Raw genomic sequence first — 18059 nt, 5'->3', positions numbered from 1 at the left:
CTTCCAAAAGTTCTCTTTGTATATTTGACATCACAGCAGCAGAGGCAAGCTCAAAGCATTTTTACGGGTGATTCACTTGAAGCACATGAAATGTGCAGGGGCACAGGATTTCAGGCACAAGCTAGGAAAAAAAAAAAAAAAAAGTAGCCAGAGTGTTGATTTCTGTCCTTTTCTTTTGATTAGGACATCCAACTGAACGTAATTGTGCCAGAAAGAAGCCTTTTCCTCTGGGTTTATCCATGCTCAAGAAGCTTCCATGGTTTGCAGCAAACAGACAGAAACATGGGATAAAAGGGTAGGTGAAATAAATCATCATTTTCATTCCAGATTCATAAGCAGTACCAACATAAACACCAGCAGGCAATTTTCAGAGACTTGGATTAAGACCCTGAAATGGGGAGAGTCCGTGGATGAGCTCCAAGGGGAAGTCACCTCCACGTGCCATGGCTCTGCTGCCGGCAGGATGCCAAGCCGTGGTGTTGCTGCCCCTGGATGTCTGCAGGCTTCCAGAAAGAAGGTCCCACAGTTTCCTGCTGCCACCCAGCAACACCAGCAGGCCAGCATGAACCCAAACGTCACCTGGCCTTAGGGGACACAAACTCTGCCTCCTGCAGAAAGTCCCAGTTTACTCAAACTCCGTCAGATCAGGATTAGAAAAGGTGGTCAGGCTGTGCTCGACAGTGAGGCAGGGCAAACCTGAACTGTGATCAAGACAAGGCATTAAGCATCTCTGTAATTATCTGTATTCTCAAAAATCTCAAAACGAGTGAGCCCGAAAAGGCAGGCTGCCCAAGCAGTGGAATAACAAACAGAAGATTACAGATTCAGCTTCTCCCTCAGCCACACACAACTTTACAAGCCCAAAGGTTCCCAAGCCCTCATTCCCTTTTGTGTACTTTGGACTCTTGAGACGTTACTGATAGAAAGAGATCTACACTTCACATGCAAGGCATAAAAGTATGTCCAAACTGCTGCATGGGGAAGAAACTGGCCCACATGACTGACCACCTAAAAATAGGTCCTCTCCAGGGCTAAGGACGCGTTTCAGAGATAACAGGCTTGATTTTCCACACACTGAAATATGTGCTGCGGAAATACGCCCTGAGAATGAGACACAAAAGGAAAGGTTATAAATAAAACAAAACCAGGCAGAAAATGGAAGAATACAAGCAGGAATCCTTCATCCTCTCAGAGAGTAAGCGACCAAATGCTTCACTCTTTTAGCACATCTAGCCCTGACCCTTTCCCCTCCACTTTGCTATGCTAAGAGCACAGCATCCCCTGGGAGCCTGTGGATCATGACTAAATGCCTCCCCTGTTACCAGAGGGGAAGGCACGACTGTTTTTTCCCTGAATTGTTCTTGTATTTCATAGAAAACACAGCTACTTAGCGCTGGATTAAGGGAGGATGAGTTGGTGATGTGGGGCTGGATGCAGGTAGCCCAGACGGCAGTGGTAGGGGGACCTCCCAGGCCAACCAAAATTTAATGAAAAAATGATAGCAGAGTTTTGGCAGTAGAAATTTTGACCAGGGAACAGATCTCATTTCTGCCTTGTCCTTGACAACCCATAGTGTTCCCCTCCAACCCCCCAGTTCTATCATCAGGAGACGACAGCGATGTTCAGCGGAGAAGTGATTTGTGTTTGGCAGCACAGATCCAGCTCAGGCGTCCCAGCTGGTGTCAGCTCATCGCTTCGCAGAGATGCAGCCTTGGCCTGGGGTCACGTTTCTCCCCAGCCCTGGTCCGCTCAACGTCAGCCACTCGTGATGCTATTTCAGTCGGTAGCCTCCATGGTTCAGTTGGCAGAGCAGAGGAGTGCGGGGATTTTTTCTCCAGGACAATGCTTAGGTCTGTAATTCAAAGGAGAAGCTGTTTTAAAGTTATACTCAGCACACAACTTTGCAGTCACAGGCCCCTAGACTTGTTTACTCTGTGTTTTCATCCCTCCTCTTACTGAGGGTCATTCCTTCAGGACAGAGTAAAGATTGAGGGCTGGAAGACAAAGGATCGAGCTTTGTGCTATTACAGTTAAACAAAAATTTGGGGTGTAGGGGCAGGGAGGTGTTCAGACAGCAAGGCATCACCAGGCCTGGTAAAGCACTTGTTTGGCATGTGCCCAGTGACAGGGGTGGTGCCTCTGTCTGTTAGCCTTATTTTCCAATGTATTTCAAATTTATCTCTGCTTTCCTTTCATGTCTTCTTTGTCCAGCAAATGCTCTTTAGGTGTATAGCAAAACCAGCATGACTATTCACATCTGAGTGCCTATGCCTTTTTTTCTTTTGAAAGTCAGCTCAGAAGAGCAAGCTCCTCTGTTAGACATTTGCAGGCCAAGTTCTTTCCCCCTCTCCCTCACGTGGGGCTCACACGAGCACAGAGGAGTGCAGCGCATGAGAGAGGGATAGAGGTGTTTGCAAAGACAACAGCAGCTGGAAGAAGTGCATTCAAACCAGTCAGGAACTGAACAAGCACGATTCAAGCTCTGCTCAGGGATGCGATCGATTGTAACATCGTGATCACTGTACCAGGCAGCAGTATATTAGATTAACATTATTTTGAACTATCACTGCAGGAACCACCTCAGGCACATCAGCCTGCATCCACACGTGTGGTGTTGGGTCCCCCTCTGCCACCACCCTGCAGATTTCTGACCTTGTCATGGAAGGGGCAGCTCTGAAGAGCTGTGGTGCTTTCAGAGCAATCCGTCGTCACTGTTTCAATCCCAGCTCCCACGAGAGGGAGTTTTGTGGTGGGAGGAGGCCCCTTGCTCATCACTAGTCTTTTTATCTGGCTCCCTGGACCAACACCTTGAGGAACCTCAGGAATTGAGCCCAGGGGCCGATCTCCTGAAGAGCATCCCCAGTCATCTCTGTCAGCAGAAGATGCCTCTGCCACTTCTGACTCCAGGTACCTGCCAAACTCTTTGGTCTTACAGCCGAAATGGGGCAGGCATGGCTATCGCTGTCCTTTGAATACTCTGGAGAACATTCCAGGAGCCTGACAGGCGTTAGGTGGCCACAGGGTAGCAGTTCACCTTAACCTTCAGCAAGCAATGCCTGTGGGCAACCAGTAACACTGAAATCCCACTCGGATCAGGTCAGAGAAAGCAAAAATGTAAATAAAATCATTTATCCGTGACATTCAGGATAGATGATATTTTGTTGGATACTTAAAGAAAACAACAAACAAACAAAACAATCTCCAACCTTTACCCATCTAATGGATATCTCTGCCTGGTCTCTGTGAGGCCACTTTGTAAAACTGGGGGAAGAAAGCTTACAGAGGCAAATGGAGGGTGTGCAGGGGAAAAGCCAGAAAGTCAGGGTAAGAAAGGAGAGAGCAAGTGGGCACAGCTGTAAGTCCCAGGATGCCCTAGACGCTGAATAAGCACTGTTCCCTTTGAATTGATACCCTAAAGCCCTGCACAACTCCTCTGCCTCCTCTTCTACTTCGCAGCATCTCAGCCACCCACTTTTCATCCTTCCCACAGCACCTGTCAGCTCCCCTTATCCTCCTCCATGAACACAGCAGGCCATCTCACCCTCCCCCTGAAAATGCAAGTCCCATGAAGAAAAGAGCAGTCTCTGCTCAGGCAGAAACAGCTCCCCTCGATCCCAACCCCAGAACTAGCTTGGATCGAGACATCCCCTGCAGAACAAGGCTGATGAGGCACACACACTTTGCCATATGCCCATAGGAGTAGTGATGGCAGGCAGGGCAAAGGAGGGATGTTTATGTTGTTACAGAAAAATGATAATGATAAAAAAAGAACATAGAAAACGGTGGCTTTCAGGCTTCCCTTGCCCCTCCCGTGACAGGCATCCGATGCCTTTCCCGTGACAGCACTCTCACTTGGCATTTGGGCCAAGGGATTGTTTTGCTGGCTGGCCAGGTAATGCTAAAGGAATGAAATCATGTTTATTTTTGCTGAGAAGGGTCAGTGTGCCTTCTGGATAAGGAAGGAGTCAGAGGAGCTCCATGTTAAATCAGGGAACTTCCCTGGATGGGATTTTTTTTTATTTTTTTTTTTTTAAGGAGGAAATTAGAGATGAGAGGCGCTTTGTTCTCCCATGAGGAAATACTTCTTGGTCAACACAGCCTGAGGTATAAGGTGTGGAGGAAGATAGCATGCTACTCACTGTGTCAGGACTGCCCGCGGCAAAATGCCTGGATATGAGGGAATGGCCTTGCTGATCTAATCTTCAAAGCAACTAACTGAATCCTGGTTTTCCCTCATTTCTCCACCTACCTCTTTTATGAGTTTATCTATCTTGGCAGCTGCGAGTAAGTGTTTTTATTTGCATTTTGTCTTAACCTGTCTTGAATTAAGTATGATTTCAGCGTAATTGGATACTAATGACTCGTTCCTTGCCAAAGGATGTGGTAAATCTCCACGTAGAGCTTGGGGCACCTCACAAGCTCTCTAGGTTGCCAGCCTGTTCTCCACAGTACCCAAAGAATTACTGCATGCGCCTTCGTCAGCTGCAGAACCCCTCTGGAGAGGCTAGGAGGGGAGAAGGGTATTTTGGAAACGGGAGCAACAAGGAAGGCCGTCTGGCACGAAGAACTGGTGCAGACCTGAAGGCTTCTGCAGGGTTGTTGGAGGTTTTATGGGTTGATGGAAGAACACGTTCTTGCTTCATGGGCTGAGAAAGAAGAAAGCAGAGAAACTCTCCTTCAGACAGAATTGAACCAGAAGCTTAAAAAGCGTAAAAATTGTGTTTTTACAGTCTGCCTTGCTGCCAGGTGAGCCAACGGAGCACATTAGGAGAAGCCACCAAAATGTAGGCTTGGCAGCATACTGTCAGGCACGTGTCCTTCCCTACCTGCACGCTCTTTTGTAGCACTCCTTCTCATCTCTAGCTCTTGCCTGCACTCATTCCCTCCCCAGGCCACTAGCCTGAGTTCCCAGATCTGAGTCCAGCTTCCTCCAGGCATGAGGATTGTTCTCTGCTTGACCAAGCTTTTGCCTGAAACCATTATTTTTGGCTGTGGCCCTGCCCAAATCCATGGGACCCTGATGTCCTGCCTGTCCTGGGCATGCGGTGGAGGATGTCTGACTGCCAACTGGAGGAGTAAGCACCAGTCCCAGCTGCCCAACTGGGAAAAGGCACTACTCCAACCCCTGCAATCTTCTGTTTGCAATTACAGTTTTCCTGTTATTAAATGCCCACCAGCCATTTGGACATGCTCACACTCTTTCATTCATTTTGTGGTTCTTCACCATTAATCCAGAAGAGAATAATAAAACCCCTTTGCAGAAGAGGAGCTATTTGCAAGTCTCTGCTTATGAAGGGGCTGCTCCCCTCAATGCTCACCTCCCTGCACTGGCCTGAGGCAAATCAAGAGGAATCTGGCCTCATCTTCACCACCCACCTTACAACCCCCGGAAAAAAAATAAGGAGAGATAGAAGGGAATCAAAAAGAGGATGGAAATAACAGATCAAAAGTGAGGTGTCCATGGAAGCAGACAGCAACTCTACCTCTCACCTACTGGATTCCTTCTCCACTTTTTCCACTGATTTGCCAGGCTGTCCCACTGCCTTATTCCTACTCCATATTTTCTGCTTTGTCATCTCAGGATGACTCTCCTCCTTCACAAGGCACTGAAAGTGGCTGAGCTGCTCTAGCAAACAGGATGGGGCAGCCTCTGCCTCTCCTTTCTGCACTGGCAGCAGAGGCAGCAAGGTCTTATCCCGCTGTTTGCACTGACGGCGCTGGTTCACCTCTCTGACCTACAGGAAATGAAACATTTTCCTGGATTACCAAACTGAGTGTCCACAGACTACCAGAGCGGGGACAAGTTGAGTTGTGTGGCTTAGTGCAGGGGAGGTGAAGCAAGATCTCCTTATTTTGAATCAAGGAGCAGCTAGAGTGGCTCATCCTCTTCCAACTTCACTCTCAATGTCCTCTTTGTTATCCAGAACATAATTCCTGTGGTACCCCACAAGATGGTCCATGACTTGAAGGAGCATTGACAACCAAGTCAGGCTGTCTGTGCAGAGGAGCTACAGCTGCTCACCCTCATCCCATCTGCTTGTCCATCCATGAGGAGAGGACCTCTGGCTGAGCAAAGGAGGCTGTGCAGAAGGCCTTCATCTTTGTTCACTCACAGTGGCCAGAGCAATGTTTGTCTGTCAGGCCTCATCAGATTCACAGGAAGCATGAACTGTGAAGGAACGAGGTCTGAGTGATAGGACCTGGCCTCACAGAGCAATAGTTACACGGTGGGTTTAGCTGGATGCATTCCTGATGGCAGATATGCCTCTGTTGTCACACTGTCACACCTCTGGCTTGAGACCAGCCAGCCAGCAGATGTACGGCTGCTTGTGCAGGAAGAGCAGATCACTGCCAGGGTGACAATGCAGCCAGTGCCCCAAAACACCTCCCAGCACTGGAGCCTGTTGAGGAATTACCCAAAGTAAGAACAAAAGATTTAAAAAAAAAGACCTAGAAGATCAACATGTCAGACTGGTTTGGGGAAAAGAACAATAACAAATGAACAAACTTCTTGTGAAGGATGAATCTAAATCAACTTTTCCTTATGAACAGGGACAGGTCCTTGCTTTGTCTAACCTCGATGTGGCACCATGCAAAGCACAGAAATGCAATGCTCAGGGCTCTCTGCCCTGTTAATACCCAGTAGTCAGGCAAAACCATCATTGCCAAGGGAGGTTGTGGTGACTAATGTCTGTCTCCAGCAGCTCCTGACATATTTTCTGGCAGCAAATGTGAATCTCGTCCTGCTCCCATGGAGTGGGATGAAGAGCCATTCCTGTTTTCCCATGTTCCAAAAGGTACAAAGCTTGCTAATTCTTTTGTTGTTTGTCTAATTAAGCCACGGCTAAGTATCATGCAGTTTGTTTTTGGTAGCTGGGCTCTGTTCAGTACAGACCTGTTTATGACAGCGTGATTGGACAACCGTCAAGGCAGAAATCAAAGAACAACCAAAGACTATCACAGGAGGGAAGCCAGCAGCCCAGTGACACCTGGGTTGTTATCAGTACTGGCTTAACACGTGTGGCTGTGATAAGATTAGCAAAGGGCTCATAAAAACAGGCAGCAAGCACTGCCAAGAAGTTCTGAGGCTGAAGTCCAGATATCATTAAACTGTGAGGTTTTCCCCAGCCCTCTCTGGAGAAGCAAAACACACTTTGGATTGACGGACAAGGAAAACAAGTTCTGGGCATGCTGTTGCCTATGTGGAGCATGCCAAGTGACCAAGACCACAGAAGAACATTTTGGGGTATGGACCAAGAGCAACTCAGAGCTTGGGGCAGGAACTAACGTGCAGACGTGACTCCGGCGTGTCGCAACGGGAGAGGTGTCGGTATGATGGTAGAGCTGGGGTTATCTAGAAGACAAGGTGCCCAGGCTGTCCTGTCCCCAGTTGTGGTGCAGGACCAAGCATGGGCTGACCACCCCAAGGCTCCTCTGCTGCCACAGTGCTGGGGACATGGAGCCAGATCCCACATCCCCTGCCCAGCAGGAGGGATCCCTGCCCAGAGCAGGCTGGGGAGCTGAGTTTGTGAGCGAGGAGGCATGACACAACTCCCTGAATTTGCGGACTGAACGACATTTTGCCTCATTTTGGTCATACAGGTGATGTGAGGGGACTTGTTCCCAGCTCACGGCTGCAGAGCTCTTTGTCATGACATGGCAACATTGGACATGGCTCTGGGACACGGCTCCCTGGGGAAACAGGGAGTCCCACTGCTCAGCCAGCACCTGTGTCTGCAAAACTCTGCTTTCTCCTCAGGAACAGGAGCTGGGGGTGATGAGGACTGGCACCATGGGCCTGCAGCCCCCCGGCCCCCCCCCTCTGCCGCCCAACACGGCCCGCGCCACCATCACCACCCAGGGCCAGTGGCGCAATGGATAACGCGTCTGACTACGGATCAGAAGATTGTAGGTTCGACTCCTGCCTGGCTCGCTGGTTATTTTATTATTTTTCCCCCTCCCGAGCCGAGCAGCCCTCTGCTCGGCTGCTGTCCAGCCGCTGGAAGTGCTGGGAAACTTCCTGGGACACTAAAAGTCGTGCCTACCTGCCCAGGGCCTCAGGAGAGGTCACTTACCCAAGTCAAGAAAAAGTAATATTAAAGTTTAATGTAGTAACTCATTCAGCAAGGATACACTCCGGTGGTGATAGATACTTGCAGTGGTGATGCACCAGGTTTCCCAGCTGGTGATCAGCAGGATGTCTTGTCCATGCACATGCCACAAATCTTAAAGTGCAGCCAGCATCTCCCCATGAAGGGATATTTTCACCATCTCTCCTGTGAGCTCCTCCAGGCAGCCTGGGGACTTTTAACCTCATACTCTTTAACTTCCCTGAGATTTGTTCTATTTCCCCTTCCTCCAGCAGGAGAGAGCCTTTGCTTGAAACACAGACAAACCTTTTCATACAGCACTGGAGCTGAAGACCCTTTCTGTTAGAGCAGCTGTTCCCTCTTGTCCCTCAGCAGCACCTCACCCCTCTGCCAGCCCACCTCACACTTTGGAGAACCAACGTATCAGAGTGAAAATGCCTAATCTCTGGCATATTTCTGTCATTGAGAAATCTGACACAAATGATTAAATAGGATACAAGCACACAGCTTTTTATTGGCCCTAACTGGAGTCCAGGTACAGAAATAATTAAGCACTCGCAGACAGCTAGTCACTGACAGTTGGCACCTAAATGAAGTACTCAGCAACCTACTCTACCATCCAAGCACCGCATACACTCTTATTGCAATAAAAAGCACTTAATATATTTATACACCTGAACATGTCCTAGACAAGTGGAAAGCTGAGCCAAACAATTACATTGATGCATTAATGTAATGTAATAAGGACATAGCTCCAGAGGCAAAGTAGTTGCTTAGCACACAGTAAGTCCTGAGATCATTGCCTGCATTTTTTTTCTTTTCACCTTTACTTTCCCATTCTCTTCTCTTCTCTCTCTCACTTTTGTCTTTCCTGTTGTTTTTTTTTTTTTTTTTTTTTTTTTTTTTTTTTTTTCTTCCTCTGACTTCCTTTTCATTACAGGTAACATGCATTTATGCAGAATGGCGCACGTCTCACCTTTTGGGTGAGAGAGGAAAAATGTCTTTTCTCAAGCTGGCCAAGAAGTCAGGTTGCCAGGTGGAGAAGGAAAGAAGATAGTCCCTTCTCCGTAAGAGGGAAGAGGAAAAAGGGGATCCATTAAATAAGTAAAAGGGAATGCATGAGTTTCCATGAACTTCTGCAAAAAGTAGGAACAAAGGCATTTATGCACAAATAAGTGAAACTTGACTAAGAAAAATTAGTCTTCTGGCCCTGGATGGAATTGGTACCCTCTTCTACACCAGAGAGTATTAAAAGGGTGTTTCTGGACTGTGAATTCAGATTTGACTGCTAGTGTGTGAACATTTAAGGTAATGGACACCGAAGGAAATCGATGTCTTTACTCATTCTCTGCTTTCCAGGGTGCCCCTGTTCCCTGGATTTCCTCTTACATACTTCCTAAAAGGGTTTCACTGCATCACGGTTGAAGAAAAACAAGAAAAGGTGGCACAAGTGTACATAAGCATACATTAAAATGTACTAAATAATAGAAAGCTTAGTTGGGGCCAGTGATTCAATGCATAAACTGTGTAACTACACACCAGAAGCCTGTAGGTTTGACTGTACCTGATAAATCTTCTTGCCCAGTGACTGACAATTTTCTTACCTTTCTTATTCACACAGACAGTGGGCCTTCCTTGCACTTATATCTGAAAAGCACACTCTCACACAGAGAACACTCATTCTAGGCTCTTTTGAAGGAGAAAACCTTTCTCCCCCTACAATGCTGACAGACTTTGCTGCCTTGAGACATGTTTACTTTTTCCAAGCCAGGAGTCATCGCCAAGTGTGTTTCTTCCGCACACCATGTAGCACCTGTAATGAAAAAGATGACATGAAGGAAAAAGGAAAGAGGATAGCAATACAATAGAATATACGACAGGAAAAAAAAAAAAAAGCAGAATATGAGTTCTGGCTTCATTATTTACCACATGCCAAGCAAGCCTGTGATCATGTGTGTTAAATCCCTTCTGTGTAAAGGACACCTGTGCCCTCTCCTACTGCTCTACCTTGTTGCAGATCATCCTGTGCCTCCCATTACAACATGACTGGAGGCCAGAGCCGAACCTCAGGTTTGTTACCACCGGTTGGGAGATCGTGGGGCACTTTTATGCCCTGTCACCAGGAAGATGCCCTGAGCAGAGCTGTGTCAGTGGGGATTACCTGGCACCTGTGGGGGGAGCTGAACTGCCTGAAGGCCACTGTGGGGAGGCCCACGGCCCTACCGTGCCACCAGGTGACCTAATAAAATCAGACAAAAGTGAGCTAAACAGACCTATTTGGGGGCTTCACATAGAATAATGTCAAATTTATGCACTATTACTGCTGGAAACAACCACACACTGCCACCAGTGCAGCTGCAGCACAGCGCTCAGTGCGTACCACACAGCTGGCACCTGGACGCGGTGGCTTTATTTTCTTTTTTATTTTCTCTCCCTCGGCTGTCCCTTTGAGAGGGATGTGCTCCCACACGAACTGCGGCAGCTCGCTGAAACCGATTTGCAGGAGAGAAAGAAAAAAATAATAATAATAAAAAAAAAAATTGGCGTCTCCTTCGAGCCGGAATCGAACCAGCGACCTAAGGATTCCCGCGGGCGGCGCCTCTACAGTCCTCCGCTCTACCAGCTGAGCTATCGAAGGGACCTGCCCGCCGCCGCGCCGCGGCCGCCCAAGGTCCCGCCCCACCCCGCGCGTCGCTCTGCGCATGCGCCCTCCGCGGGCAGCCGGCGGCGGCGGGGGCGGCGCATGCGCAGAGCGGGCCCGCCGCCGCCTTCGCATCCCCGCCGCGCGGCCCCGCCCCCCCGCGAGGGGCTCGCTGAGGGGGCGTCGGCCCGCGCGCTGCTTGTGTGCGGGGCCAGTGGCGCAATGGATAACGCGTCTGACTACGGATCAGAAGATTGTAGGTTCGACTCCTGCCTGGCTCGCGTGGCTCTTTTGGCTGCGCCAGGTGGCGGCCGGCCTAACCCAGCTGAGACTTATTGCATGAACTTTTGTGTAAAAAAAAAGACACACTTTTTTATTTTTTTTTTAATTTTTTTCCTGTTAAACACAGATGTCCCACGTTACGTCCTCACCAGCCGTGTTTGGCTGCAACAAAGGAGCACGCACAACATGGCGGCGCGCCGCCTCCACCTGTGGCATCGTGTCCTGCTGGGAGGACAGCAGTCCCACAGGAGCCCCGCTAGCTCCTAATGGCAGTGCTTGCTCCACATCAACCAGTTTCATCCCTACCTTGTGTTACAGAATCACAGAATTTCTAGGTTGGAAGAGACCACAAGATCATCGAGTCCAACCTCTGACCTAACGCTAACAGTCCCCACTAAACCATATCCCTAAGCTCTACATCTAAACGTCTTTTAAAGACCTCCAGGGATGGTGACTCCACCGCCTCCCTGGGCAGCCCGTTCCAGTGCCTAACAATTTGTTGAATCCACGCTGGTGTATGCATGGGCTGCTCCCAGGTCTGGTTACTGGGGAGTACGGGTTTGCCTCTATCGCTAATGCATACTCCCTGTGGTGATACTGCCCATCGCAGCGGTGTTGCTGGTTCCTCTGCTCCTTGTCACAGCGCTGTCTGCCATGCTAACCACACTGTACCAGGCCAGCACTGTCCCTCGGCTGGTGCCTAAGGAGGGGCAGGCGCTGAGCTCTGCTCCCTGGGGACAGCGACAGGACCCGAGGGCACGGCATGGAGCTGGGACAGGGGAGGGTCAGGCTGGGGGTTAGGGAAAGGGTCTGCACACAGAGGGGGGTCGGGCACTGGGACAGGCTCCCCAGGGCAGTGGTCACAGCACTGAGCCTGCTGGAGTTCAAGAAGTGTTTGGACTGTGTGCTTGGAGACATGGTCTGAATTTTTGGGTCGATCTGTGTGGTGCCAGGAGCTGGACTCCATGATCCTAGTGGGTCCCTTCCAACTCGGGATATTATATGCTTCTGTGGTTCTGCCAGTGCAACTTCATTGGCGTGTTAATTGTGTTATTTGTTGCCGCGGGGAATGTGTTTGACTGGATGTGTAAGTGGTCTGAAAAGCTTAAGTGTAGACGGTGGTTTTTATATTTTATGTGTTAAGGTGTGTTTCTTTTGTTGTTTTGGGAGACGTGAGAATCTAATGATGTGCCAGGCGTGCAAGTGGCACGAAATCACGAGTGCAGGCTTAAGAAAACAGAGCTAAACATAAACCAAACAGAGCCGTACAGCTGCATATTTGTGTGTCAAAACGTGCAGGAGATGGAGCGCGGCGAGAATAAAAAGAGCGAGCCAGGCAGGAGTCGAACCTACAATCTTCTGATCCGTAGTCAGACGCGTTATCCATTGCGCCACTGGCCCCACGTAAATCAAGGGTTCCCTCGCCCTCCCTTAGCAGCTACCGCCGCCCCCCGCCGCGCCCCCCCCGCCCCGCGCCCCCCCCCCTCCCCTCAGCTCCCACCCCACAGCGAGCCCCGGGCCCGGCCACTCCCCGCCTGGGAGCCCTGCGCGGTGCGCGCATGCGCCGTGTGGCGCGCGGTGCGCTCTTGAGGCGTGTCGGCGGGCTGTGGGGCAGGTCCCTTCGATAGCTCAGCTGGTAGAGCGGAGGACTGTAGGGGCGCACCTCGCGGGAATCCTTAGGTCGCTGGTTCGATTCCGGCTCGAAGGAGACGACAAACGTTTTTTTCGCCACTGGGTGCTCGCAGCCGCTATCGCCTCACAGATCACCCAGCGAGCTCCCACACCGCTGTTACAGTTCCCCATCTCGATAAAATGTCCTCCCACATCATTTCTCCTCACACATCTTCAGCCACTTTTCTTTCCGTGTTTTCTCCCTGAGGCAGCCCCAGCCTCTGAAGCACCCCAAGGCTTTGCTGCCACTCGCCCACGGTCAGCAGGAGCCGTGCCGCCGTCACGGGAGACACAGAGCCTGCTGCACGAGTGCCAAGACCTGTTTATGTTGTGACAGAAAGCAACACAACACACACCTTCCTCCTGCTCTGGGCCACCACAAGCCCTCACAAAGCAAGTCGCTGCAGGAGCATGCCGGCTGGCATCGTCCTGGCTCATCAGGGGGTTGAAACGCCGAGGGCTTTTTCCAGAACCACCTCTCCTCTCCCCAAATGTTTACACACAATTTTCCGGGCTCCCCGCTAACCACCAGCATCCTTCTGGCCCTGGCACGAAGGTCCGAGCCCTCTGCTGCCACGCTCCCGCACTCACCGCTTCTCCTCCAGCAACACGAACGCGTGGCGTTGGTGGAAGTTTTGTTCTAAAAAAGGGCAAAAAATTTTTTTTTTTTTTTTTTTTTTTTGACTGAAATCATACCCATACTCTGAGTATTAATTCTTAGGGAAGGTAAGCAATGAAACTAAACAGCGTATTACTCCATTTGATGTGTCTTGGAGTAAGTTACGCTGTTTATTGTATAACCTTATTGTGGCAGAAAAGTGCACCAGCCACCTAAGTAGCTAGTAACTACCATACCAATGGTAGTCCTAAATCTTCTAAGATGTTTCTTCCATTCTGTATTTTGAGTGAAGCTGGGTGTGTATTCATACTCAAGCACTCAAAAGGACAGATCTTAGAGATGACATACATCCAGCCAAAACTGGTGCCCCATACCCATTTTTTGAATGCTTGGGCTGCTGAGGTCACAGAGGCTGGATACCATCATAGTGAGAAATACCCCTCTCTTGTAGCAGCCCAGATTATCTGGCACTCTGCACTGGCTCTCGGACAGATGCAAAATCCCTGAGTGAGATCCTGGCCCAAGGGAAGCTCATGTGAGGTCTGCTGATTGTTCCTGTGCTAGGGGAAATTGTTCCATACAGGTATCTAGGCCAGTAAAACTACCGTGTTGCATCACTTCAACCCACTGCTGAATTTTCCTACGTAGACAAGCGTCGTGCTGTATGTAAAGGACGCGTTTGCAATGTGTGGCTGTACCCCTGGCTGCTTTGCATAGACAGGTTCATCTGCCGCAATCCAGGAGTGAGTTCCTCTTCGGGGAAATCCTGAGCTGCTGCTTGCTGCTCGTCAGGATGCAAAGCCATCATCCTGGACAGCTGTTGAGACAGCTTTTGTGGTTGTTACTGCAATGAAGTTGTTGATGGTATGGAAAAATGAAGGGAGTGCTATGATTCGTACATGCAGGCTTTATTAGTCAGAGTGCTTGATGGTAAAGGTAGCTTGGAATGTGTGGTAATTTACATCTTAAACAAATGCAGCAAAATAGAACAGAAGTTTGAGCAACTGTACATTATGAGGAGATTAATGGGTGTGTGACTGAACCTTACATAAAAACAGGTCATATAAGCACAGCTGTGTTCACTTTAGCAACATTTTGGAAAAGCAAAACAAACAGTAAAATCCCATGGAAGAACTAAGTCCTGCAGTCCTTATTCATCCTTTCTCAATTCAGCTGATCCTGATGATGGCGAGAGAGGCAAATGTTCTGGTACCCTGAAAACCAAGGTGCCTCTTTGGAATCAAACCATGGGTTCAGACACACAGATTTTTAAGCAGTAAATCCTGGAGAACCCACTCAAAGGCTTGGTCATTGGTTTGTTTTGGGGTTTTTGGCTGACTGAGATAATACATGGTGGTTTCTCTGTAGAGATCCCCATGTCAGTAAAAGGGCTTTACAAGCATGTGGCAGCTTGTCCTTATTTGCATCACCCCGCAAGATCGAGTCATGAATCTTTCCCAAGAAAAATCTCTCATTTAGAAAGAGTGAATAGGAACCGCATGACTTACGGTACATCTCCGGCCTGTGGAAATCATTTCCTTGATTTCAGTAAACCTTGGATCTGGCTCATACTCTGGGGTCCTGAGGGACATCAAAGGTGAATAAAATTACCAAAATGCTTTTACTGATCTAGGATTTAGCTCTTTCCCTAGTTTCAGGCCTGATCTGCTCATCCCCCTAATGCTGTCTGGACAAGTAGGGCAGTGGTCCGGATTTGTGCACATATGAGTGACCCCTCCAATTTATCTGAAGCATGGGGACCTTATCTGCAGCCCATGGGTAAGAGGGGCTAACAGCCCTGGTTGTGCTGGGACTTCCCCTCCTCTCTGCAGCAAAAACCAGGACTGTTTCTGAGGACAACATGAGTGTTAGCTGTCCCCAGTGCCTGCACTTGGAGAGCAGGTAGATAATCTGAACTAGAATAAATGGCTTTTAAAATATCCATGTGTTGTGGGAACTTTAAAGAAATGTTAAAAGTAGTGTTTCTTGACTTTGGAGTGATAGCTGGTGCTATGAAACACACTCTTTTCCCATATATTTAGCTGCCACTAAATGACATTTGAAGTGAAAGGTGAGAATGGAAGGAAGACAATAATGTTTCACAACCACAGAATCCAATTTTAAAGAAGAGAATAAGACTTTTGACTAGCTATATGTTCACCGGTCTCTGTAATTCAGTGGTACATTACTTCCCCCTTTGGACTGCAGCACTGTGATTAGAGGAACAAAAATAGCAAGTGTACAGAACTGACAGTGATTGATGTAACATGATCAATAAAGTGAAATTCATCTGTCTAAGGCTTAAACTACTCTGTCAAATGAGACAAGTGCTAAGTTTAAGATCCCAGAGTTACTTCTTTGTCTCTTACAAATTCGGGGCCTAATTTCTTTATGCTTGCTTTAGCTGTACCCACACATAATTCCACCAATTTATGTAGCCTTACACCTGGTTCACTTTTCAGAAATACATAAGCACTGTGGTTTTGCTCAAAACTGAACATGTTGTGTGTTTGAGGGTATAACTATCAGCGTGTTTCTCATCCCTACCTCTTTATTTAAAGCCATGCAACGTGCTCTTAAAGCCCAGGGCCGAGGGGAGGACCCAGGCTCACCTGAGGACGAGGACCATGGGGAGGATGCTCACTCCTCTGCTGCCTCCCTGCCCTGCCAAGTCCTTGCTGCCCCGCGAGGCTGTTTGGGAGTGATGGATGCTGTCCCCGTGCCAGCGGGGTGGTGGGGACGGCGGCCAGGGGCACCGGGGAGTAAGAGAGCTGGCAGAAAGCTGTTGGCTGGGGATCAACTCCCAGCACACTGTGGCTGCAGATGGAAAAGTCGGGGCTGCCCAGCATGGACAGAAAACCCGTCCATGGAGAAACGGGGGCCACCACCACAATGACCCCGGAGCACCTTCCCCTGACTGAGATTCACAATTTCTGGGGCTGGGCACCAGCAAGGTGCTAGCTCCTTTCCTCCTTGGGAAGGACAGCCCCAGCTGCCTTGCCACAGACCTTTTTGAGGGAAATCTTCTCTGGGGCATAGAGAAAAGGAGCGGGTGTGTCCAGTGTGTTTAGGACCATATCTGGGAGGTGAAACCCCAGCTGAGGACAGGGGAGAAGAGCAATTGCACCAAAGAGAGTATTGCAGAGGAAAGCCCATGCCAAGCAGGGCAGCTTGAAGCAGCGAGAGCTCCGTACTGGCTGTAGGCATCTCCTTGCAGAGGGCAGATGTGAACCCACTCGAAGTGACCTAAAGGGAGATTCCGCCTCAACAGGAAATTACTCTCAGGTTACTCTTGATTAGCTTAGAGACAGCTACGAATACAGGCTGCAGGGCTTTTCACGTGTTCCTCCTTGCCGTGACACCCCCCGGGAGGCACCCTCATTGCCCGCTTTAGGAGTCCGTGCGGTAGCTCCGGTGGCTGTCCCCGATGAGCTGCGTCTTCTCGGTTGCGTTCGTGGGCTGAAGCACAATAGGAGTCTCTCCATCTAAATCGGGGAGGGAGACAAAAATACTTTTAAGAATCCTTCCCTTGCTGCCAAAGCCAGGCTTCTCGCTGGCACCACCGCGTGTCATCTGCTGCCCTGGCTTGCGCCTTGATCTCGGTTTCGGAGACAGCTGTGTGCCTGCTGAAGAGGCAGCGATGTTCACGCCGAGTCTACAAATGCTCTTACACCTCGTCCGTGCGTAAGGACAGATTTCGGGGTGACTACTGCTATTGTAATTGAACCGGACAATAGCTTTACCTGGTGCCCCGTGGGGATTGCAAGGCAGCGGTCCCTGCCTGCTCCAGTCGCAAGCGCTTGCTCCTGCAAACATGGGTACACAACGAGTGCCGCTGTGACTCAGCAAGCACTGACCTTGGCAGCATTTGAGTGGGCCAGAAATGAGTCTTGGAGAAGGCAAAGTTAGCAGGAAAGAAAGAAGAGAGTTAAAAGGAAAGCAATGTGTGAGCGGTAATGTCTCTGACAGTGAAGAAAGCACAGACATCCTGAAAGCCAGCAAGCGGTATAAAAATGCCAAATTGCATTCCGAAGCCCTATGTAATTTATTTTAAATGGAGTTTTGAGGACCATTGTTTTGACGAGCTTGGAAGTGCCCAAACCCCATACAGTCACTATATAACCGCTCATGACTTCTTACTTTCTCATTCCATTCAGTTGTGCACTTGGTTTCCCAATATATCTGTAAAAAAATACATTTGATGTCGAGCAGAGAAAAGTTGAGTCCTTACGGAGCTCCCCACTGGCTGTTGTGTTCGCTCTGATAATGAACAGGGCTTGGCTGCCCTTCTCCCGGGCCTCCTTCCAACCCACCATTTTTTTGGGGGGAGGAGGGCACTCAAGTCCAAGAAAGTGAATTTTAAAGGTTCAGCAATCTTGGTGAAGGTGCTTTCGTATGAAAATCTTTCAACTATCTGTCTTGAAAATAACAGTTTTCAGAGTAATTGAATACAAATTGCATTTTTTTTTTCCAAATGACAGAATGTTTAGAAAAAAAAAAACACAGCTGACATTTCCTCCTGTTTACATGCCAGTTGATGGGATGAATCACGGGCAAAAGATGTAACGTATAGGAGTAACTTAACCCAGAGCAGGAATCTAACTGCGTGCCATACGGCTTCCCCTCGGTGGGGGCAGAACCGCTTCGACTCTGTCAAGGTGAAAGGCAAGGATGATAAATGCTGAGCAGCTTCTCTGTATGGGCAATTCCTAATTTAGACGCAAGGTCAAAGACAGACATGTTTCATAACTTCTAA

At 49.1% G+C, this 18059-nt stretch overlaps 1 protein-coding gene and 5 non-coding genes across 6 annotated transcripts in view; 3 read left to right on the top strand and 3 right to left on the bottom strand.

The window, feature by feature from the left end:
* Nucleotides 1-7860: 7860 nt before the first annotated feature.
* On the top strand, nucleotides 7861-7933 carry TRNAR-ACG (transfer RNA arginine (anticodon ACG)). The gene has a single exon. It is a non-coding gene; the product is annotated as a tRNA-Arg (tRNA).
* A 2705-nt stretch (nucleotides 7934-10638) lies between these two features.
* Nucleotides 10639-10728, bottom strand: TRNAY-GUA (transfer RNA tyrosine (anticodon GUA)). Its single transcript is given in 2 exon segments — nucleotides 10639-10674; nucleotides 10692-10728. It is a non-coding gene; the product is annotated as a tRNA-Tyr (tRNA).
* Nucleotides 10729-10939: 211 nt separating this feature from the next.
* Nucleotides 10940-11012, top strand: TRNAR-ACG (transfer RNA arginine (anticodon ACG)). Its single transcript has one exon. It is a non-coding gene; the product is annotated as a tRNA-Arg (tRNA).
* A 1329-nt stretch (nucleotides 11013-12341) lies between these two features.
* On the bottom strand, nucleotides 12342-12414 carry TRNAR-ACG (transfer RNA arginine (anticodon ACG)). Its single transcript has one exon. It is a non-coding gene; the product is annotated as a tRNA-Arg (tRNA).
* A 217-nt stretch (nucleotides 12415-12631) lies between these two features.
* On the top strand, nucleotides 12632-12721 carry TRNAY-GUA (transfer RNA tyrosine (anticodon GUA)). Its single transcript is given in 2 exon segments — nucleotides 12632-12668; nucleotides 12686-12721. It is a non-coding gene; the product is annotated as a tRNA-Tyr (tRNA).
* Nucleotides 12722-14195: 1474 nt separating this feature from the next.
* DNAJC5B (DnaJ heat shock protein family (Hsp40) member C5 beta) overlaps nucleotides 14196-18059 on the bottom strand; it is a 37936-nt gene continuing 34072 nt past the window's right edge. Inside the window, exon 4 of the mRNA XM_068671990.1 lies at nucleotides 14196-16788. Coding sequence (XP_068528091.1) covers nucleotides 16694-16788 — 95 coding nt within the window. The 3' untranslated portion in view covers nucleotides 14196-16693. The remainder of the gene's footprint in view (nucleotides 16789-18059) is intronic.

This window comes from Anas acuta, chromosome 2, assembly GCF_963932015.1.
Source record: "Anas acuta chromosome 2, bAnaAcu1.1, whole genome shotgun sequence".
NCBI lineage: Eukaryota > Metazoa > Chordata > Aves > Anseriformes > Anatidae > Anas > Anas acuta.
Note: the sequence above shows the minus strand (reverse complement) of the source record. Positions and strands in the feature narration are given on the sequence as shown.